General features: G+C 42.7%; 1 protein-coding gene and 1 long non-coding RNA gene across 5 annotated transcripts; one reads left to right on the top strand and one right to left on the bottom strand.

Annotated features, from left to right (window-relative positions):
• The first annotated feature begins 4,532 nt into the window (after positions 1–4,532).
• On the top strand, positions 4,533–20,251 carry LOC117673964 (serine/threonine-protein kinase pim-1-like). Of its 4 annotated transcripts, none has more exons than XM_034431709.3 (6): positions 4,533–4,788; positions 11,862–11,962; positions 15,181–15,231; positions 15,346–15,712; positions 17,362–17,538; positions 19,353–20,251. In XM_034431709.3, the coding sequence occupies exons 1-6, from the start codon at positions 4,704–4,706 to the stop codon at positions 19,517–19,519; spliced, it is 948 nt and encodes a 315-aa protein (XP_034287600.1). In that variant the 5' UTR covers positions 4,533–4,703; the 3' UTR covers positions 19,520–20,251. The 4 variants fall into 4 exon arrangements, with proteins under 4 accessions (XP_034287600.1, XP_087744124.1, XP_034287601.1 ...); XM_034431708.3 differs by lacking the exon at positions 4,533–4,788 and adding an exon at positions 11,489–11,709; XM_087887998.1 differs by lacking the exon at positions 17,362–17,538 and having other exon boundaries at positions 4,567–4,788.
• Positions 10,105–11,917, bottom strand: LOC148115579 (uncharacterized). The gene is made up of 2 exons (XR_015732697.1): positions 11,830–11,917; positions 10,105–10,277 (listed from the first exon to the last, which is right to left on the bottom strand). It is a non-coding gene; the product is annotated as an uncharacterized LOC148115579 (long non-coding RNA).
• Positions 20,252–22,886: the final 2,635 nt, after the last annotated feature.

The following is a 22,886-nucleotide window of genomic DNA, read 5'->3' as shown; positions in this document are numbered from 1 at the left end:
ATCACGGCTTCAAAACCTTAGGGACTGGTTTGGACCAAACTCAGCAGCACTTTTTCATACGGCTGTTGACAAAAATAGGATTGCCAACATGATCGCCAACGTCCGATGACGGATATGGCACAAGAAGAAGAAGCAACACAATTGTTAAATGAGTCTTGTCCCATTTTACAACCTTTCCTGCCACAGTTGTTAAGTGAATCACTGCAGTTGTTAAGTTAGTAACACAGTTGTTAAATAAATCTGGTTTCTCCATTGACTTTGCTTGCAAGAAGTTCGCAGAAGCCGATCACATGACCCAGGGACCCTGCAACCGTCATAAATATGAGTCAGTTCCCAAGCATCTGTATTTTGATCACGTGACCATGGGGACGCTGCAAAGGTCATAAGCGTGAAAAGCGGTCATAAGTCATCTTTTGGGCTGTAACTTCGGTCACTAAACGAATGGTTGTAAGCCGAGGACTACCTATAATGACCAACAATGCTAAAAATGCATTCTTTCGAGGATATAATGACTGTTTGCAAAAGCCACTGAGAGGTTTGGAACTGAGCTTTTGGTTTTCTCTGACTTTGCTTGTCAGAAGGTCACAGAAGGTGATCTCATGACCGCAGGACACTGCAACGGTCATAAATAAATGCCAGTTGCCAAGTGTCTGAGTTTTGATCATGTGACACTGCAACTGTCATCGGTGTGAGAAAAGGTCATAAATCACTTTTTTTCAATGCCGTTGCAACTTTGAATGGTTCACTAAATCAGGGGTCTCCAAACTTGACAACCTTAAGACTTGTGGACTTCAACTCCCAGAGTTCCTCAGCCAGCTTGCTGGCTGAGGAACTCTGGGAGTTGAAGTCCACAAGTCTTAACGTTGCCAAGTTTGGAGACCCCTGCACTAAATGAACTGTTGCAAGTGGTGAGTTACTTGTATTCTCCCCTTTTGAGTTTTCCATATGTTTGCACATCTCTGTCACTGAATAGTATCAGGGATTCTTGTAAAACTACTGATATATACAAGATGAGTGACAAATAGCACCAACATCTGATGGTGCCTGCTCTTATTTATTTATTTATTTATTTATTTATTTATTTATTTATTTCATAAACAACATCATTCAACCCGCAGTGGGTCAATTTAAAAATGTAATCGCCCTTTGAGATTCATTAACTGGTTTCACCACTTTTAACTTGCAGTCACAGCAAGGAAACATTTCCTGGATGGGTGATCTGCCTCTCATTTCCATGGGGAGGAATTCTGGCCCATTTCTTTTTGGCCGGCTACTTCAACTCAAGAATATCTGAAGGGAAGGAGAGGGGGAATGAGGAAAGTAGAAAGAGATAGAAGAACGAAGAGAAGGGAAGAGGAAGAGGAAAGGTTGTGGCAAAATAAAGGAGAGGAAATGGTAAAAGAGCAGCCCTGAACAATTAACAAATGAACATAAAAGTATAAGGTGAATGACTAATGATGGATAAGAGACTGTACATTTAAATATGTTTATGAAAAATAAAAATAAAAAACTTCTTTAAAAAAAGAATATTTGAAAGTTTTCCCTCTCATTTTAGATCCTACCACAAAATGCAGCCTGTAAGACACATGCGGGCCTGACAGCCCCACGAGATATTAACATTATTATGTGATTTGTTTTAGTGATAGTTACTACTTTGTATATTTTCTACGTGGCCCAAGACAATTCCGCTTCATTCAATGTGGACCAGGCATCATCAAGTCCTGAGACATCCCATAAGATGAATCAAAACAAGAAAAACAGACAAAAAGAAAGGTAAAGATGTAGGATGACAAAATTGAATGAGAACAAAGGAAAATAATTCAGCATCCTGTAATCTCTAATATTGTTAACCCCACTAAGTAGCCCTGTTCAAGAAAATAACTCCATAGGAAGGCTAAAAGTATTTGATTGAGACTGGTTGTACTAATAGAATCTTGCAAGTCCGATTCTAACTATGCCTCAGTATTTACTCATTAAAGCTCACTGCTGAAGAATACAAAACTTCCTGGGATCAGAAGTCTTTGTTCATGCTTCTTTGTAGCCATAGGCCAAGGCTGTCAAACTCCCAGCCCACGGGCCAGATGTGTCAGATGCTGGCCGCGGCCGGTTTAGCGAAGGGGGGGAAAGTCCCAATAATGTCATGTGACGCTGCCGTGACAACGCGAGTTTGACGTCCCTGCCATAGGCAAACACATCAATACAACCATACAATATGTAAGCCATTCAAGAGTTTATCTCATGGAGGAGATGAGTAGCATAAAAAAAAAAAATTAAAAAAAAATAGCTATAGGATCTATCATACAGAAGATCTGTATTGTTCTTCTTCACCAGGTCTTGACAGACTTCACGTGGGTTGGTAGTAAATCTGTTTCTCCAAACATTTAATTCTGAAGATTCACACATGGCAGGACTAGGTCAGAAAACGAATCGCCAGTAAGAATGGATCCTTAAATGCAGAAGTTGATTTGCTATTGAAAAGCAAAGAGCATTTGTATCAAGTTTATGCTCCAGTATTTAAACACTAGGCTCTTTCTTCCTGCCTGAGTTAACAGATATTTGACTGGATTTATTTGCTGGCCTTGGGAGGCTGCTAATAAAATTTTGTGTGATGGCTCTCTTTAGCCCAGAAACTCCTGGTTGCGGTCTGAAAACTCTCAGCCCTGATGCCTTGTAGATTTAAATGTTTGGAATTATTGTCTTGTTGCTTCAGCTAATGGTCTGATATCCTCCTGTAGAAAGCTCTGGTACAAAACACTGTACTTCAATGGTGGTTGAATCATTCAGGTCCTGAGAAAACAGTAAAGCACATAAAACCATAACACTAATACAGGTGGTCCTTGACGTAGGACTACAGTTGGGTCCAGAATTTCCATCATAAGTCATTGTGGTTGTATAGTCATAAGTGTGAGAACCAATCATAGGTCACTTGTTTTAGTGCTGCTGGTAAGTTTCCAGTCACTAAATGAATGGCTGTAGTAAGTCAGGGACTAGCTGTAAATCATTAGTGAGAAATTGGCTTCAGAAGGACATATATGGCAGCCTCAAATATGGCAGCTCCCAAGAACATATGATAGCAAACAAAGGAACGAAGCTGTCTACTCACTTTGCACACCACTATGCAATCGTTGGCTTATCCATGGTTTGTTGGATAACCAGAACTGGCAGATTTTCATTTTGGGTTTTAAGGCATAAACATGCCAACCACATAAAAACTACAGGTAATCCTCAATTTACAACCACAACTGAGTCCAAAATGTTTGTTGCTAAGTGAAATATTTGTTAATTGAATTTTGCCTCATTTTATTATGTTTCTTCCCACGGTTGATAACTGAACCAGTGCAGTTGTTAAGTTAGCAATATGGTTGCTAAGTAAATCTATAAGACTTTGTAAAAAGGGCACAAAAGTTGATTACATGGCCCTGGCACAGGGCAATCGTCATAAATATCAGTCAGTTGCCAAGCATCTGAATTTTGATCACGTGACTATGAGGATACTCTTAACGGTGTGTGAAAAAATGGTCCTGTCACTTTTCTCAGTGCCATTGTAATTTTGAACAGTCATTAAATGAGCTGTTGTAAGTCGAGGATTACCTGTAGTCAGTCTCTGCGTCTAGGCAACACAATGGAGTAAAAGTGTATTTCCCGGGACCCTAAGCAGAAAAGCAAAGGAAATATGGGATGCTCCCTTCTCTCCGTTGTACAGAAGTTTCTCCATCTGGGAAGCAGCGGCAACAGCAGAATCCAGAAAAGGAAAGAGCCGGGAAATTAACAGGATTAACAGAGTTGGAAGGGACCTTGTAGGTCATCTAGTCCAACCCCCCGCCCAAGCAGACCCTACACCATTCCTGACAGATGGCAGTTCGGTCTCTTCTTCAAAGCTTCCAGTGATGAAGCTCCCACAACTTCCCAAGGCAAGTTTATTTATTTTATTTTATTTTTATTTAACAGATATTTATATGCCGCCCTTCTCCCGAAGGACTCAGGGCGGCGAACACAAGCTAAAAACATACAATGATAAAAGAGGAATCTAATTAAAACCTATTAAAATCACATAATAATAAATAATAAAACCCCAGAATCAGAACTCAGCCCATTTGTTGACATAGCCAAGTCTTTAGGCCTCGACGGAAGGAGCGGAGATCAGGCGCTGTCCGGAGCTCGGTGGGTAACTCATTCCAGAGGGTAGGAGCGCCCACAGAGAACGCCCAAGTTGTTCCCTTGGTTGATTGTTGTCACTGTCAGAAAATTTCTCCTTATTTCCAGGTTGAATCTCTCCTTGATCACCTTCCATGCATTATTCCTTGTCTGGCCTTCAGGTGCTTTGGAAAATAGCTTTGACTCCCTCCTGTCCGACCAGCAAATATCTTGCTGGTCACCAAAAGGACAGCAAAAGCGAGGATTGTTGGGTCGTTTCTCTTCCCCTGCAAAGCAAAGGGACGACCCGAGACCAGAAGAGCACGCCAAGAAAGGAGGGGGGAAGGGGGGGGGCTTTGTCCCAGCTGAGAAGAGGCGTGGCTTCGCCGCACGGGGGGGCGGGGCCGAGATCGCTTTCCCAATCCCGGAGGCTTCGCTGGGATTCCGGTCTCCGCTCCGGGAAGGAGAAGGGGGTGGGGGGGTGGTGGAGGTCGCTAGAGTTGCGTTTCTTTGCTTCTGGTTCGCCAGAGCTTTGCTCGTTGGTCACCCCCGGGGTCGAAGGGGCCGCGATGTCCTCCGTGCAGGTCCTTTACCCTCCCAAGATTCATCACAGCATGCTTAACGCGGGATGCCTCAAAGATGAACCGACTCAGGGTAAGCGTCCCAGGGGAGACTGGGGGGAGCGGGCAGTGGGGGGGGGGAAGGGAAATCAAAAAGGGCTGGGGATCCCTTGCTTGGGGGATATTTTACAAAAAAATCAAAACAAAATTCAGGTAGCTTGGGGCATGCACAAAAGTCTGCATATGGGTTGTTTCGATCCTATTATAGCTCAGGGATAAGGGCAAGCTCGATCCTCCTTCCTTGTGGACGCTCGACCACCACTTCAAATTGTCCATTGGTTGTGGGATTGTGGGGGGGGAGGCTTCCACCAAAAGTTCTGCATGCACGGAGGGGGGGGCTTATTGGGATCAAGGGAGGGGGGGCTTATCGTATCCGCATCCCGACCTTGCATTGGCTTTAATTTAGCTGTCAGGATTTTTCCCCTGCAGTCTTAGGAGAGTCCCTGTAGTTTGTCCAGGAGGGCTGACACCTCCATGTGAACTACAGTTCCCAAGGTTCCATGGGGAGATGGAATGTCTTTTAAACCCCCAGGTAGTAGATGTGTCTCTAGAGACCCCCTGGCCAAGAGCTTCAGATGGGAGCTTGGTGACACCAGAGGCTGCAGCTGTAGATAAGATAATGGCAACTGAACAGCCTCCTTCCTCAACTTGGTAGACTTTCTGGTTAGTTGTGGTCTCAAAACAATTCAAGACCATCAAGTTGGGGAAGACTGGGTGGATTGTGTTTCTTAAATATCAACAATCTGGAAGCCATGGTATTCCCCTCCCCCAAACGTTTAAATCTGATTATGATTTGTGTAAATTCCCCCTCTTCTATCTTTTCCTTCACCCCAACTTCGGATATACTTGCTAAGGATTTCCAGTGCAAGCTGTATTTGATGCCTGAATATGGTTCAATTTAATAGTGGGGTTTTTTCCCTTGACTGGACTACCGACACCATACTTGTGCTGAAATATTTCCATCAGGTTGCTTGTTGCCAAATGTAAAGGAGACTCTGGTATTCTAGCTCAGTGCTGACTCCTGTCAGCAGCTGCTAGCTTTGCAAGCTTTTTAGCTACCTCCTTTAAGGTTTATAGTTAACTTTCTCTAAATAGTAATGGACTACAATTCACATCCCCCAAAGCCATCAAGGACTGGCTGAGGATGAGAGTTGTGATCTCTCTAGCTGGCTATTAAGTCTGATTTAAATCCAGTTTGGATTGGTTAAAATATATGTAAGTAGCAGCTTTTCAAAACTCAATGAATCGAGTGGTCAGAGCAGAAGTGTATACAAAATGTGCCCTTGGATTCTTTCTGTGTTTGGGATCTTGCTCCTATTTGGTTTTTAATCTTTTAATTGTTTAAAAGGAAACAGGAAATTGGGATGCGGAATGCGGAAAGCAAATAAAAATCTGTACCACTGCATTTATTTACACCAATACCTTTGGATTCTGCGAATACCCCATTGGAGAACTTCCTTGGGACTGGTTCTCCTTCTGTTTTAAGTTGTCCTGTCCATCATGCTACTGATTTCATTAATAGGCAAGGATCCCATGGTAGCTATTTTGTGAATGCTTCCAAAATTCCAAACATATCCTTGGCTCAAAAAAAGCACCTATTTTCTGGCATTAGTGGGTTTACACCCAGCAGTTGCAAAAAATAAATAAATTGCAGTTTACTGGGATGTATACAGATAGACTTTTTGGGAGAAAGTTGGAGATTCTCAAATCTTGTCCTTTTTGTATAAGTGTACAACATAACCATATTTATAGAAGAGAACCTACATAGCTTAAGACTGAACTGTGGAGTCTTTGGTGTTTTCTTGGTCTTCCCTTGCAGATGTTTCATTACCCAACTAAGTAACATCATTTGTGCTAGTGAGTGTGGGGTTTGCTCCCTGTTTATATATAGTAGTTTGCCCTGCTGGTATTAATGGGAGTACATTTTTTTCTTTAGTAGTCCTTTGATTAGGGTATTGTTTTCTGCTGGATTGTTTGTCTGGTGTGGATAAATATATTTCCAAGTGGGGCAGGGCTTCAATCATGCCTTACCTGCCCAGATGCAAACTTTGCCCTCTTCCATCTCCTTGAATGCCACTGTTGCCAATTTGTAATTGTTTATAAATAGATGTCCTTAAAAAATTAACTCTTCTCCTTTAAAGCAATCCATATGATTGCTATAATAAGATTTGGTACTAGATGGGCATTTGGGCTCTGTAGATCTTGCTAGAATGGCTTGAAATACATAAAATAATATGTATTATGAGATAAAGAGCTATTCACTACAGAGGAAAAAAGATAATTAAGTCAAAGAGGCAGGGGATTTGTCACTCTAAAACCCAGAGTCCTGTGGAACTGGGCAGCCAATAAATATTGTATTACATAGTATTCGTATATTCATAAGGTATTTTATAGACCAGCGGTCACCAACTGGTGGTCCATGGACCACTGGTGGTCTGTGAGAAAATTTTGGTGGTTCGCAGAAAAAATATTTGCATTTTTTATATTGCACTAAATCAGGGGTCATCAAACTACGGCCCCTGGGCTGGATACGTGCAATGAACGTTTATGTTGCTGCAGAGAATCTCCCCCTTCGAGGTCTTTTTGTGTGGGTCGGAAGGGGGCAGAAATTCCGACTTGGGGTCTGCTTTGGCCTCCTGGTGTGGGGCTTTGGGCGAAGGCTGGAGGGAAGTGCCGCTGGTGGTGAAGAGCTGGAACACCTTGTTCCAGTGGGACTGCTTCATGGCCTGGAACAGCCAGTTCCATCTCAGCCCACTGAGTCTCCAGGTGCCAGTATCTGGCCTTGCACTCCTGCAGGTCTTCCCTCTGCTTGGAAAACCTATGCTCGTAGTCCTCAGTGAGGTGATTCTGCTGAGCCTCCTTCTTGGTCAGATCCAATTTGAACTGAACCAGTTGTTTTGCCAACTATTTGTCATGGTGGCTGCTTAGCTCCAACAACTGCTTCCTGTTGGGGCCTTAAGGAGCCCAGGCAGGCAGAGAGCCCAGGTGGGTGGGAGGGGAGGGGCGAGTAGAGGCTGGCAAGGTGCCCCTTGACGTGAGTGACATCAAGTTGGCCACGCCCATCCAGTCACATGACCACTTAGCCACACCCACCCAGCCAGTCATTAGGCAGATCATATTAGTGGTCCGCGGAATTTAAAATTATGAATTTAGTGGTCCCTGAGGCTCAAAAGGTTGGTGACCCGTTATAGACAGTACATTCACACAACCCACTATATCATGTTTTTTAAGGTTACTGTGCAGTTTAAAATGTAGATCCTGCCACTGTTTAAGTTTCATCATTAGGGTGTTAGCTTATTGCATTAAGTTGGGCTGAGGGAGAGAATTTATGGCCCAAAGTCGCCCAGCTGCTTTCCTGCCTAAGACAGGTGTAGAACTCAGGGTCACCCAGCTTCTTTGGGCCAGTCACTCTCTCTCAGCCCAACTCATCTCACAGGGTGGTTGTTGTTGGGGAGAATAAGAGGAGTAAGGAAGATTTTGTGTTCGCCACCTTGGGTTATTTATGAAAATAAGATGGGATATAAAACAAATATTTTTAAAAAAACAGACATCTCAATAATTCTCATAAAAATTCTATACATTAAATGGCAATTATTTTCCTGTTAAAGGGGAAGTAGAGTTGGGATATAGTGCCTGATCCAAAGCCACCAAGCCAGATGACAGCAGAAAGATATTGGCCACTGTGCTTCTTTTGATGTTTCCAACTTATATGCTCGTGTCTTGTGAGTAAAGCATTGTAAACAAATGTCTTTGCAAGGTCCTCTTAACCGACATAGAAAACTTGCTGGAAACAAATCTCATTCTATTTTTACCCTCTTTTCACATCTTTCAGGATAAAAAAAAATCTGTTTTGTTTGCATTGTTTTTTCGATGGCCCTTCTAAATTTATGTGTCACTGAAAAAACACGTAATACAATAATGTAGCAACCCATTTTCAGCCAAGGTTGCTCTCTTGTCCTTGTGACAAAATTGTTCCTCCTCTACTCCACACTATCCTTTTTAAATGACCTTTTGGGATCTACTTTTGATCGCTGGGATGACGTAGAGCTAGCCAGTACTTTGGCCTCACAACACTGTTTCACATGACAGTTGTGTCCTTTATCCTCTCCCCCCTTCCCATTTCCCAGCAACAGAGAATCTCCCACAAAGTCCACAGTAAATAAAAGTGTTTCTTTGCCCAGAAGGCAGAGAAACATCATGTTCCTTCAAATCCATTGTGCAAGATCTTGTCCAAACTCCCACCGCAATCACTCCCAGCACAATTTCTCTCTTGGGTTAAGCAAACAGTCCTACTTCATACTAACCTCTGGACCACGTCATTTATAGCTGGAGGTCCCTGACTTAAGGGCAACTCCTGCATTCCTAAGGAATTTAGCTATGTCTCTCAGCAGTTTATAGTTTGAGGCTTATCTTTGTCGGCTTGCATTGCAGGAAAGTGAAACCAAACTGGCAGACTCTGTCGAAGGAGACAGGAAAAGTGACGTCTGGCCAGTACCTGGATTAGATTGTTGAGGGAGAGGTTTCATTTGCTCATTAATCAAAGGCTTTTAGTGTCTCATACACTTCACTGTTTGTGTGTTAGCAGGGTTTTTTCCCCCCAACTGATTCATTTTTAAAATATGTAAGTTTTTCAAACTGTAAGCATCATTACCAAGCCAAACTGTGATTTTTATTTTTTTATTTTTTTTGCTTTAATTTATATGCCGCCCTTCTCCGGAGACTCAGGGGGGCTTACAATGCGTTAAGCAATAGCCTTCATACTTTCGTATATTTATACAAAGTCAGTTTATTGCCCCCACAATCTGGGTCCTCATTTCACCTACCTTTGAAAGGATGGAAGGCTGAGTCAATCTTGAGCCTGGTGAGATTTGAACTTGCAGTAATTGCAAGCAGCAGATGTTAATAACAGTGCTTTAGTCCACTGTACTACAGGCTCTGGGTTACAGTTCAGCCTGGTTCCATCACATATACTGACATCCATGTAGTTGCAGCAGGAGTAAAATGCAATTAGACTTTGAAAAGATGAGGCAGCAAAGTGCTGTGTGAACAACAGACAAGCGCATATAAAGAGATTAAAATGTTTGTATTTCCTAAAAAGATTAAAAAGTATTTCCTTTGTTTTTCCCTAAGATACTTTTGGTCTTGGGAGATTAGAAATACCTACAGTATACCAGGGATCATCAACCTGTGGCTCTGGAGCCACATGTGACTCTTTCACCCCTCTGCTGTGGCTCCCTGTCACTCAAAATATGTGTCACAGCCGCCAATGTGCGACACCCACTGGCACACGATTTATTGAGCTTTTCAACCCCCGGTAGGCCAACCATGGATAAATCCAAGAAAAGAAAAGTTTCAGAAGAAAACAGAATGTTTAATTCAACTACATATGCTAGTTTTGGGGCCGCTCAAGAAACAGTCAGGCACGGGAAGGGTTTTGTGGCTCCCGGTGTTTTCTTTTCTGTGGGAAATAGGTCCAAATGGCTCTTTGAGTGTTTAAGGTTGCAGACCCAACCTATACTAACCCTATAAAAGATAAGAAATGAAGTCAATAAGGACCTGTACCTAGGAAACTGAAATTTAAAATTAAGCAGCTTCACCTTTGTTTACAAGATAGTCGAATTAGCAGCTGTTCTTTCTCATTTAGATGTAGGAAAGGATGTTTTCCTGTTTGTCAGATCAAGACCTTGACCAGGCTGCCACACTATTTGTTAGTAAAGGCTGCATCAAACAGGAAAGATTTCTTCTAACCCCACTATGGGGAAAGGGCCTCAAGGTCTCAGCGATATGCCTAATCTGAGGTTATCCCAAAGGTGCTTTTTCAAGAGGCAAAAGAAAAACCAGGAAATCCAGTTGCCTCTTGAAAAAGCGCCTTTGGGACAACCATGACCTGGATGACTGAGAATCTCCATAGACCTTAAACTGAGGTTAGTAGTCAAGTCAGTCCGTAACTAATATCTGCATTTATATTTGCAAAGAAAAAATACGTGTGGAGAACAGGGACGCCTCGTTTTATATAATCTGAACAGGTCCTCTAGAATGGGCAAAAGCAAGCAAAAAGACGTAGGCGCGCTTTTTAGTGCGTTCGTCTGAACGAGGAACACGAGTTACGTCCAACCCTACAAAGCCACCAGGACTGAACACTTTCCCTAAACTTCGCGTTGCTTTTCCTAGTCGGCGGTTACTAAAAGTTACCTTTTAAATTGGAAGGAGCAAGGAAAGATACAAAACGCGAAACAAGAGGCTTGCAGGACCGGCGCTTCGGCGAATAAATCGCTTTCCCCACTTGCAAAAAAAAAAAAAATACTGCCTCGCCGGTCGCTCCCACGTGGATAAACAAGCTGCGGACGGGGAGGGAGGGGGGGGAGGAAAATTCTCGCGCGCCTTTCCTCGATTGGCTAGCGCCGCGCGCCGCGCTGCTTCAGATTGGTTAGAGTAACTTAGCGTGCCCGCCCTTCTCCCTCCCACCCCACCCCCCAGGGGAAGGCTTCCTCTCTCTCTCTTCCCCCCCCCCCCCACCGTCCCCTTAGCGAATTTTGCCGACTGTTTGGTCTCCCTCGATAGATTAGACTCGGCCGGCTGGCCATTAAAAACTTTTTAAGGTTCCCGTTCTCCCATTGGCCGAGCCCTTCCCCTCCGTCATGCGGCTCGCCTTCCCATTGGCCAGGGTGGTCGCGGAGTGGGTTAGCCTCGTAAAAAAAAAAAAAAAACCGAAGGAATTTCCTCTCCCCCCCCCCAGCCGCCCCTGGGCTCGCGTGGTTGAAGCAGCGCTAGCGGAGTGGAGGGGGGCGGGGCGGGGCGCGGGCGGAGGCTTTTAAGGCTTGATTGAAGCCCGGGGGGGGGGGCGTCCCGTTGCTTTGGCTGGCCATGCTTGTGGCTCAGGGACCCACCTGCCACCGCCAGGGTCCTGAAGGGCCGCTGGACCCGGACGCCGTGCAAGAGGAGCCCGGATGCTTAGGTACCCCAGTGCAAGGCATGCACGTGTTGCAGCAGCAGCAGCAGCGCCCGGGCGTCTTTGTGAATGGGGGGAAAAAAGAAGAGGAGGAGGCGAGGATGGCTTTTTCCCGGCACGACTCACCCCGGCTTGTCTTCCCTTTTTCTCCCTTGCAGGGAAGGTGGCCTTGGAGACGCGCTACCGCCTGGGAGCGCTCATCGGGAGCGGCGGCTTCGGCACCGTCTATGCGGGGACGCGGCTCAGCGACTCCCTCCCGGTGAGTTGAACGTGTGAATGGCGGCTTTGCTGGCCCCGGGCTGGAGAAACCGCATCTGTAAGTCTGGGGGGGGGGGGAAGAAGAGGCGGTGTGGGGCAGGCGGGGCGCCCTCCTGCTACCCCGAGCCCACCACTACATCCATTAGTTCTAGCTATCGTGGTTTAATGGTAAGTGGGAGGTCAAAGCCTGTAGAAGGCGCCCCAGCATTTATTTATTTATTTATTTTATTCATATTTCTATGCCGCCCACTCTCCGAGGACTCTGGGTGGCTTACACCAAAGACAGTATACTAAATAGCATATTGCCCCCTAACACAATCTGGGTCCTCATTTTACCCACCTCGGAAGGATGGAAGGTTGAGTCAACCTTGAGCCGGTGAGATTTGATCTGCTGAACCAGCAGTCAGCTGAAGTAGCTGCAGTACTGCACTCTAACCAACTGTGCCATCTCGGCTCTATCCTCTGCTCCAGAGGGGTTTACAATAAATTTGGGAGGGGTCCACAAAGCGCCACACACCATTTAGATATTTCAAACCCCTGGTTAAGAATGTGGTGCCTTTTTTTGTTTTTAAAAAAAACGCATTTAAAAAAATAAACAAACCTATGGTGCCCTATAGTATCGACTCCTGGTGTTTTATTTATTTATTTATTTATTGGTTCAATTTATATGCCGCCCTGAGTCTCCGGAGAACGGTGGCTTACAATGCGTTAAGCAATAGCCTTCATACTTTTGTATATACCTGCTTAGTAGGGCTTTCAGGGCCTCTCCTAAGCGGTGTTCTTTTTATACAAAGTCATCTTATTGCCCCCACAATCCGGGTCTTCATTTTACCTACCTCGAAAGGATGGAAGGCTGAGTCAACCTTGAGCCTGGTGATATTCGAACTTGCAGTAATTGCAGGCAGCTGGTGTTACTTAACAGCACTTTAATCTGCTGCGCCACCAAGGCTCTTACAATGGCTTTTAAGCCATTGTCTGAGTTTAAGGGCTTCTAGACGGACAAACATAACTCTGGCATAAGCATTTTTGGATTTTATATAATGGACTATACAATTTCCTGAAATGCTTGAAAGATATTATTTTGATCCAAGAGGAAGTTTGTAGCCATGATTGAAGGGGATTGGAGAAGATGGCTTTTGCAAATGCAGAAAATACAGACGTGGATAATTAACTTGTTTACCCAATCAGCTTATTTGAGGTGTGCCAAAAATCTGGATTGGAAGGACAAAGTGTAATTTGGAGTATTTGGGGGGAGCGATACATGGCTGTAACTGGGAACACCTGTTGTGTCTATTCCGGACTTGCACAGCTTCCCTGGATTCTGGGAAATACACATTGGATTTAAGGGGTTTCCCAATGGTGCTGCTCATTGTCTGCACATTCATTCAGAATAATATTTTGTCCTTTGAATTCTGCTTTAAATAAATCGGGGCTTAATAAATATTAATAAATCCATGTAACATAACAAAAACTCTTGAATGGTCTAGACTAGGCTAGTTGGCTTTATAAAACATGGTGACTGTGGTTTATTCTGTTGTGCTTAATAGGGTATGTGCCCAAATTCCTAACTGGGTACATTATGTAGGCCCAGAAAATGGATTAATTCACTAACCAAATTAGAGCCAGTTTGGTCTAATGGTTAAGGGACCAGTTTAGAAACTGGAAGACTCTGAGTTCTAGTTCTATCATAGGTATGAAAACTAACTGGGTAACTTTGGGCCAGTCTCTCTCAGCCCAATCCCCTTTTCAGAGTTGTTATTGTGGGGAAAATAGGAGGAGAGAGTATTAGGTACGATAGCCACCTTGAATTATTTATAAAAATAAAGGGAAATAAAAAATCAAATTGAAATCATTATATATACAAAAGGATATTGCAGCTTCCAGTTCTTTAGCTGGTGTTGGCTTTCATACACATTTGTTCTTCCCAAAAACTTACGGTTTCGTATGGGAGTTTTTAAGTTTATAATGTTTAATTTTTTATGATGTATTATTTGAGCCACCCAGAGTTACCGTGTGGCAAGATAGATGGGTGCCTAACAAATTTTACAAATAAATGAGTAATCTATACTTAGATTCACAATCAAAGACTGATAGAAACTTAATAATTCAAGTCCTAAGAATTACTAATGTAGCATCTGAGGATATAGGCAGTTCCAAGCCGAGGGGGTGGGGGAGAGGTTGTGAAATCAGTGCATTCAGGTCTGATAAATTCAAAATTTCCAAATATTGAGCGAGCCCTTTAGGTAGTGCTCCAAGGGCTCCAATCACAATTGGTATAGCAATAGATTTCTTTTTCTGAAAGTGATCAATATATATGATGTATTGTACAAGGATGCTACATATATATTATTATACATCATACAAGTTCAGTACCAAAAATGCATGCCTAGGCATTTTTGCCACATGTTTGTGGCTCAACATCAAAAGGCAGCTACAGTTTCCATCAATTTTTTTCTTGACTACTAAGAAAAACTAGTGGCGTTGATGAGGGGAGAGTTAAATAATAAACCTCCCAGCAAAAGTTATTCCAATTGTTAAATTATTAAATTTCTACTTATAGAATACTAAAACAGAATATTGTATGTAACTTCTGTACAAATAGGAAACTTTAGATTATTGACAATCATTACAGGGTAGTAAAAGCAGCATCCTGTGTTGTACACCACAAATGTGATGTCATGGACAGCATCACTCTCTTCTGCAGCTATGGCACCTGAGTTCCATGCTGTTAAAATATTTGTGAGAGAATCCATAATTCTGAATAAGAGATATTTTGCCCAGTGCCAAAGAGACTCTTTCAATATAGTTTATTACAAAAGTAATCCTTGTTTAGTGACCACAACTGGGTCTGGCAATTTGGTCGTTAAGTGAAGTGGTTGCTAAATGAAACTGCAACTGTGCATATGATCTTCAGATTTCAGTCGCTTTACAGACCTGTAAAGGTCGTAAACCTGAGGACTGGTCGCAAAGTTATTTTTCATTGCTATTCTAATTGTGAAACAAGGTCTACCTGTATTCGTTTTGGAAGGTAGAGCTTTGAGAAAAAACTATAGTTTATACTGAGAAAAGTCAACTTTCCTCCAGCTTTGGAGAGGCTTGTTTAAAAGATGATGGTGGTTTTCAGGGACTGGATTAGGTGCCATGGTGGTTTGTAGCAAAGTTTGTTCTAAACCTGCAAAGATTGCCTTTTAAAAGTTTTGCTCATTTTTCTTCTTTCAGGTGGCTGTTAAACATGTTGCCAAGGACCGAATCTTGCAGTTCCACCATATGGTGAGCATTCCTTCCACGCAGAACATTTTTGCAATTAAACTCTTGCCATACCCTTTGCTGTTTGGAGAGCTGTGGCAAACGCTCTTATCAGTTTTGACTTCTGTTCTTCTCTAGAATGGCACCCTCGTCCCTCTGGAAGTCCATCTGCTGAAGAAAGTATCGGCCCCAGGTTGCCAAGGTGTTGTCCGTCTTCTGGATTGGTTTGAGCAGCCTGACTCGTACTTCATTGTTATGGAACGACCGCTTGTTTCTCAGGACCTGTTTGACGTTATCACAGACCAGGGCCCACTCCCAGAAAATGTGGCTTCTGGTTACTTTCAGCAAGTGGTGGAGGCAGTGCGCCATTGCCATCTGTGTGGTGTGTTGCATCGAGACATAAAAGACGAAAACATTTTGGTAGACCTTCTGCATGGTGACTTAAAGCTCATAGACTTTGGCTCAGGTGCATTGCTGCGGGATACTCTATACACAGATTTTGATGGTGAGTAGAGACTGTGTAGTTGGCAGAGGGAAAGGAAGGGAACATTTGCATGTAAGAAAGACAAAGCCTTTGTCTGAAACTGCAGTAAGTTTCTGCTGGCCACTATGGAGTTACACACAGGTAACTGCAGGTAACCGCAGGCCCGGGGGGGGGGGGTGTCTGTACAAGACAACTTTATGGAAGACAAAGAAGACACGGAACCCAATATAATAACAAACAATGGCTTATCACAGAAGTGTCTCTTAAAATAGCTTTCCTACACCCAGTGCCCCAGAACTTGAAGTAACCATTTGGCTGGAGATTATTGATATTGAAATCCATAATCCATGGAAGGTATCAGGTTCAGAAAAGCTGGTCTTGAAAGGTGACGCAGAAAGGTTTCTGATTACAAGAATTTCAGAGAGTTGGTAGAGAGACACAAGAGCTCTTTGGGTTTTTTCCTAGCTCAGTTCTGGGCTAATTAACTAAATCCTTGTTTGAATTCATGCTTGATTTCTGCAGACTTTATAGACATTCTTAGCAATAAGTAGACTGATGTTATTTCCTTCTGGAATTTTTTTTTAAATTTTCAGTTTAGCGTGGGTCCTTGGTTATTCTTTAGCGGCCTCCTTTATCTGCTTAGCCTCACAATTGCTGCCACTTGCTGAAGCCCTCAACCAATAAGAAAAGCAAAACATGTTCTGTGTATGGAATGAGTAGTTATATTGATAATTAACATGAATGCACTAAGGCGTACTTGCTACCTTTTTGTCAACAGAACTAGGCCCCGTCTATTATCAACCACTGGACATTTATAAGGAAGAGATCTTTTATATACACAAATTTTGTATGTAGACTTACATTTTAAGTATGGGCCAGGATACGCACAGAACTTTACAATGGATTGAGTTCAATTCCAGCCATAGCATTCCTGTTTGCTCCTAAGAACTCCATGTGTCTCATCATATGTCTGAGGACCTCAGGAATGTTGTTTTGTGCTAGATAGCGAGTTCCCAGGGCTCTCATATTTTGAATTCTTTTGAAAAATATGTTAAAGGTAAAAGCAATTTGATCTTCTTCTTAAGCTGTGCTGTTTGTTTTAGATTAAGAGTGCCCATTGTTTTTTAAAGAAACTCAGATGGTTAGGCATTTTTCAGAATACTTTCATCTCCCAAATATGTGCCAGTTACTCTTTTGATTCATTGCACCCTTTCAATTTTCACATCTTTGGGAAGCAGAAATTCTATGTCCTAAGTGTACAGCTGATATATTTATAAATTAATATCCCAGATTCTTAGCAGCGTCTGCTCCCCAAATAGTATTAAACTCATAAGAGTTTGGTTGCAAATGAGAGAGGAAATCTATGTCTAGCATATGCTACTGTAAAGTGTTGATAAAGGTTTGCATGATCGTTATCTCCAAAATAATTATTTTACAAAGTGTATTTTTACACAGAGAACATTCTTAATATGTTTAATATTGTCTGTGCTTGCAGATAGAATAATTTTATGTAGAGGAAAACTGAGCATGGTCAACTGTTTATCTGAACAGGGTGGCCTGTCTACTCTTGTCTTATAAGAATTAATTTTTTAAAAATGCAATTTACAAGCATTTATTCTGAGAAAGTCTCTTTGGGCAACGTGGTCAGCTATTCCTCTCTCTTGCTACAGGCACGCGGGTGTACAGTCCCCCTGAGTGGATAAAATACCACCACTACCATGGTGTGCCTGCCACAGTGTGGTCCCTGGGTGTGCTGCTCTATGACATGGTATGTGGGGACATCCCTTTTGAACGTGATGAGGAGATCCTGCTTGGAAAACTCCACTATCACTGTAGGATATCCTCAGGTGAGCACTACTGTGAGCTTAGGCCAAAGAATATGTCTGTCAGATTCTGGGAGACTTTTAGGCTCATGTATGTCACAGGACCCAAATGGGGACTGGTCCGGGAACTTCTAGATTAAGAAGTTATCTGGCTTTCTGTTGAAAACTTTTTTTTTCCTGGTGACAGTTCTGGCCAATATTCTTTGCCTTGTCTAGTCTTTCTCTTCCTCTCCGTCTCTACCTTTCTTTCTCTCTTCCTCTCCCTTCTTTCCTTCCTTCCTATTAGTAACTCCTGGCAATTGCCTGAATTGGTCCTACAGTTTTCTTGGCAAGATTTCAGAAGTGGTTTGCCCTTGTAGCCTCCTTCCTAGGGCTGAGCGAGACAGACTGGACCAAAGTCACCAAGCTGGCTTTGCGCCTAAGGCAGTACTAGAATTCAGAGTGTTCTAGTTTCTAGCCTGGTGTCTTAACCACTACACCAAACTAGCTTTTTTTTTAGTAGAATTAAATTGGCCATTTCCCTATAGAGGTCTTTGTGTATGCCATTGGAAAGCAAGATCTGACTCCTTTGTACAAAAATCTGTATGTCCTCCCACCCCCCAATCGAAGATTCTTTAAGTGGCTGAAGTAACGAGGCCAACACCCTGCAATCAAGCATAGCCCAGCTAAAGTAAATTATTGTACCAATAAAGCACAATAAAAACATGAAGTGATAAAATTAAAGGTGATTGTGACCTACATCAGCACATAAATGTTCTTTGAAACATAATGTTCTTACTGTTTTGTTGAGCGGGTTGAACTGCACCCCTCAGAAACCTTGGATAAACTGTTTATTAATGTGGGAGTTGCCCCCAAGAAGAAATGGCTCTATTTCCCCCCCTTCAGCTCCTTCACCCCATATTGTGATGACCTTTAGAACCCTCTTTTCAGAAGAACATGTTGGACCACTACAACTTGGGCAGGAGAGGCAATCCTGAAGACCCATTAGAGCCAAACCACATAGAGCTATGTGGGTTAAGGCTAGCACTCTGGTTGAAACCCATAAACATAATGGCTGCCAACGAATGCTTAGAACTGTGATGGGGAACTTAGGCCATATCAGTGGGCACGCCAGCTCAGCTCTGGTGTGCATGCGCGTGCCAGACAGCTGATTTTCAGGCCTTCTGGGCCCACCAGAAGTAGGGAAATAGGCTGTTTCCTGCCTCCGGAGGGCCTGGGGGGTAGATGGGGAAGGCCCATTTTTCTTTCTTACCTGGCTCCAGATCCTCTCTATGCATCTGGGAAGGGCGAAAACAGCCTTTCCCACTCCCTCGGAGCCCTCCGGAGGCCTGAAAGGGCCCATTTCTGAACTCCCGGTGGGACAGGAAGTGACGTTTTTTACTGTCCCCAGCCTCTAGAGACGCCTAGAGAGCTTGGGGGGGGAGGATTGCGCACGCATGCGCAGTGCAGGGCGCCTAGAATTATGGGTGTGGGCATGCACACACGCGAACCTCCCCCGCCCCCCCCTCCTGGCACGCAATGGCAAAAAGGTTAGCCATCATTGGCTTAGAACATCACAGTGGCTTTGACTGTGGAAATATTAAGGATGCTTGACAAGCAGTTGTCATTGGATGGACCAGTTTACACAACGAATGTATGAGTAATTTACCCATCTCTGAATGACTCCCTCAGGTTTGGTTAAACAATGCAATCAATTCATAGATTTTGGCTGTGGGAAAGTAGGTACGCTTTGTCTTTGTCGAAACGGCACAACCACTGCTGCTTTAGTGATGTAAGCCCTGTCGAGTGGTTTGCCCATAGGGTAATGCAATTTCAATAATTATTTCCTCCTTTGATAGATTGTCGCCACTTGATTGAATGGTGCCTCTCATTAACACCAGAGAAGCGACCTTCCTTGGAGCAGATCCTGGCTCATCCGTGGATCCTCACGTTCTTGGAGCCAAGCGGACGCAAAGTACAGCAGCCCACCACCCACAAAGGTGGTACTAGCCTCCGGACAGAATAGGGACAGCCTGTCATCCAAAGAGCAAAGGCACCATAACTTCTCCGGCACCAAAGGACTGATCTAATCACTGTTTCTTATTCCTGCTGATTAGCTGAGCGGGAAATTGCCAGTGGGGGCAATTTCTGAAATCCCAATGGTGTGGCAGTAATCCTGCCCAACTGAGTAGACAATGGGGCTGTCACATGGCCCCTACACAAGACAACAGAGACCAAGGGGTAATGTTTTGTTTACAAGGACTCTGCCTGGCCCTGCGTGCTAGGAAGGGGCAGAGACTGGCACCAGGCAAGCTGTTTCAAGGCTTTCTCTTATATGATTTGTACGACTCAGGACCCCAACCTCCTTGGGGGCAGCAGGATCGACTTTATTTTTATGTAACGTGGATATATATGCTTATGTCTCTACAGGTGACAGCTTATTTATTTAGCATAATATTCCATTGGGGGTGGGCGGGCTCATTTTTATGCTGATGCTAAGCGTTTACCTGCTATCATTTTGAGTGTAAAAAAAAAATTTTTTTTCTCCAGTGCAGCCCAAAACTGGCTCTATAACCTCTCCCCACTTTACCCCCATATATCCATTCCTGTTCAGCCATTCCAAGTCTGAAACCAAGTTGTAGGGCTTGACTTCTCCACTATTGCCCTAATTTATATGGGGAAGGAAATGAAAAGTAAAGACCTAATCTCATTTAAAAATGTACAAAAGTTCAACCATAAATAAAGGTCGGTGTGCGTGTGTGTGTGTTAATTGAACTTCTGGAAAAATCCTCCTCTTTCAAGAACCTCAAATTTTGTTCACATTCAAGCCAAGCTTTCATTCCAAAGAAAATTTACCTTTTCCAAAGATGCTGGCAGAATCTTGCAATTCTAATGGTTTTAAGAATCCTGAGTTTCTTGTTTGAAGTTCCTGATAGGATTCTTACCTCTTCTCATAGATCTTTCATCTGGGAGACTTTGGATATGAATGTGAATGGCCCAGGTTGTTCCTCTTTCCATCTCTTCAATTTTAGGCATCCCATGTGGTGGCTTGCAAGCACAACTGAGATGTTGGTTAATATTGGGAATGTCTGGTGCCATGGGTGTTTTCTTAGCTTTGGCAAATATCTTTTCATCTGTTGATTTTTCTGGACCTCCCTTCTCCCACCCTTCCCCCTTTTTTTTGTTTGCCTTAGAAACTGTGGGGTCAAAAGAGGGGACTTTCATGTTTACCCTTATTCATATTAATAAATTAGGCCAAAATACTCTAAATATTTGAGTAAGAACTTGTTTTTCAAAAAAGTAGCAGCAAGAGCCTTTTATTTTTTAAAGAAAAGTTTGGGTTACATGGGGTTCTCGGTGATTCCCCATCTTTTAAACCGAGGTCAGAGCCTTCTCTCGGCCAAATTTATTTCGATGGTTGTTTTGAAGTCTGGTCCTTCCACTTAGTAAAAAGAGAAGTACGCTATATCCTCAAGCAGTTATGACTGACTGTAGATATCTGAGGTGAAGATTCAAGTTGATTTTCATGCAGATTTATCAGTCATGATCATCTAAAGAGGACTCTGCAAACTTTAGCGTGCCTTGGTCTTCAGCCGAAAGGAGTGCTTGCCACAAACTTGTCCTGAAGGAAGCAGGTGAGATGATGAGCCTGCTTGATACCCTAATGCTGAAACTCCAAACTTACTAAAAGCAGGAATATTTTGCTCTAGCTCTCCTCTGGGAAGGTAAACAAGACTCCACTTTTAATCTGAATCTTAAAAGACATCTGGAAAACAGAGATTTAACTGCTGAGTGTCTTCGAGGTTCATAGTGACCTTAAAATAGTGAGACCCTCTGCTTCATGGAGAGAAAACCAATCTCCCCTCAATCTTTTCCTGGCCGTGATAAAATATGAATTTCTTGTTCCCTGTATCTGCACAAAGCTGAGCTGTCTTAAATTTCTGTCTCAACACAAATATTGTGCCTCTTAATAACTAAGTGGGTGCTGGATTAGAGGGATATGCAAAAAAAGGGAAAGTCTGCAAAACTGGAGATCCAGTCTGGGATATCACCAGCAACAGTTTCTAAACCTACTGCCACTAGTAATTGTAACAAGAATATTTATACGCCAGTTCAGATTGTTATTACTTTATATTTGTGGACTTGTGTGTTTTGTTACTACTGCCTCATGTACATTTATGCAACCACATAACACAATGCCTCGCCCTTTTGGGCCCCAGGATTTACAAAGCCCAACCTGGGTTTAAATAAACTTTTATAAGAAAAAAGTTATTTTTCTCTTGTGTGCGTGTGTATTTTGGGGAAAAATATCCATTGGGTGTCCATGTGTGTAAATGACCTTGGTTTTAAGAGCAATAGATCTCCACTGATTCGGTGCTTAGTTCCAGAATTTTTATATTTGTAAAACCTTTTATCCTCTGAGAAATTTAAATAAGCTTGAAAGCAAAGGATAGCTACAGAGATCTGCTATGGCACATGCTTTACATCCTTTGTACTTCGAAGAATGTTCAAATTAAATTTAAAATATAAATGATAATGCATTTTTTTAAATCTTTGAAATAACTACAAAAATAGCAAAATATGCAGAGAAAATTCTGCTTAACTGTTAGTGACAATATATGAGGTTAGGCAGTAGCTAATGGTTGGCCCATCAAAGGTCCTTAAAATAAAAGTCTCTCTTTTTGTCATTCAAAGCAGTTTGGATGGGAATATGCACTGGATCTATATATTGTACTAAATATCTTGGCTTATCAGATAAATCAGTTGGGTTTATCCAAATCTTAAACCACAAATAGATGCTAAGCCCCCTGAGGCCCATCTGGGTTTGGTTTTGTTTTGGAGCAGAGTGCAAGATATCCTGGAGGATTTTTTTGCTAAATTTCTTTAGCAATTATTTAGCTGGATACTTGGATCTACAAAGGTGTATAATGCCTTGTGAATTACCGGAATTGTCGCTACCAATTTACCTTTTTAATTTATATTTATTTGTATACTGCCTTCCACCCTCTGGAATCAGTTGCCCCCTGAGATAAGGAGAATCCATGACCTCAGTGCCTTCCGCCGTGCCCTTAAAACCTTCCTTTTCCAACAAGCCGGGCTGGCCTAATTCTTTTTACATGTTTTTTTAATTGTTTGGTTTATTGTTTTAATTAATGGGGCCAAATTTATATATATTTTTTAACTGTATTTTAATATTTGTATTTGATGTTTTTATTTGGCTGTTCACCGCCCTGAGTCCTCAGGGAGAAGGGCGGTATACAAATTCAAAAATAAATAAATAAATAAATAAATAAATATTGTTTTTACAAATAACTCAAGGCAGTGAACATATCCAACACATCTTCCTCCTATTTTTCCCACAACAACCACCCTGTGAGGTGAAGTGAGTTGGG

Source organism: Pantherophis guttatus, chromosome 2 (assembly GCF_059756535.1).
Source record: "Pantherophis guttatus breed Tessera chromosome 2, ASM5975653v1, whole genome shotgun sequence".
Lineage (NCBI taxonomy): Eukaryota > Metazoa > Chordata > Lepidosauria > Squamata > Colubridae > Pantherophis > Pantherophis guttatus.
Note: the sequence above shows the minus strand (reverse complement) of the source record. Positions and strands in the feature narration are given on the sequence as shown.

Bases quoted from the DNA above. Each gene is read 5' to 3' on its own strand.
- LOC117673964 (XM_034431708.3), top strand. From the start codon at position 11,619: ATGCTTGTGGCTCAGGGACCCACCTGCCACCGCCAGGGTCCTGAAGGG. The intron at 11,963-15,180 runs GTGAGTTGAACG...TTCTTCTTTCAG, and splicing joins GGCTCAGCGACTCCCTCCCG to GTGGCTGTTAAACATGTTGC. The intron at 17,539-19,352 runs GTGAGCACTACT...CTCCTTTGATAG, and splicing joins TCACTGTAGGATATCCTCAG to ATTGTCGCCACTTGATTGAA.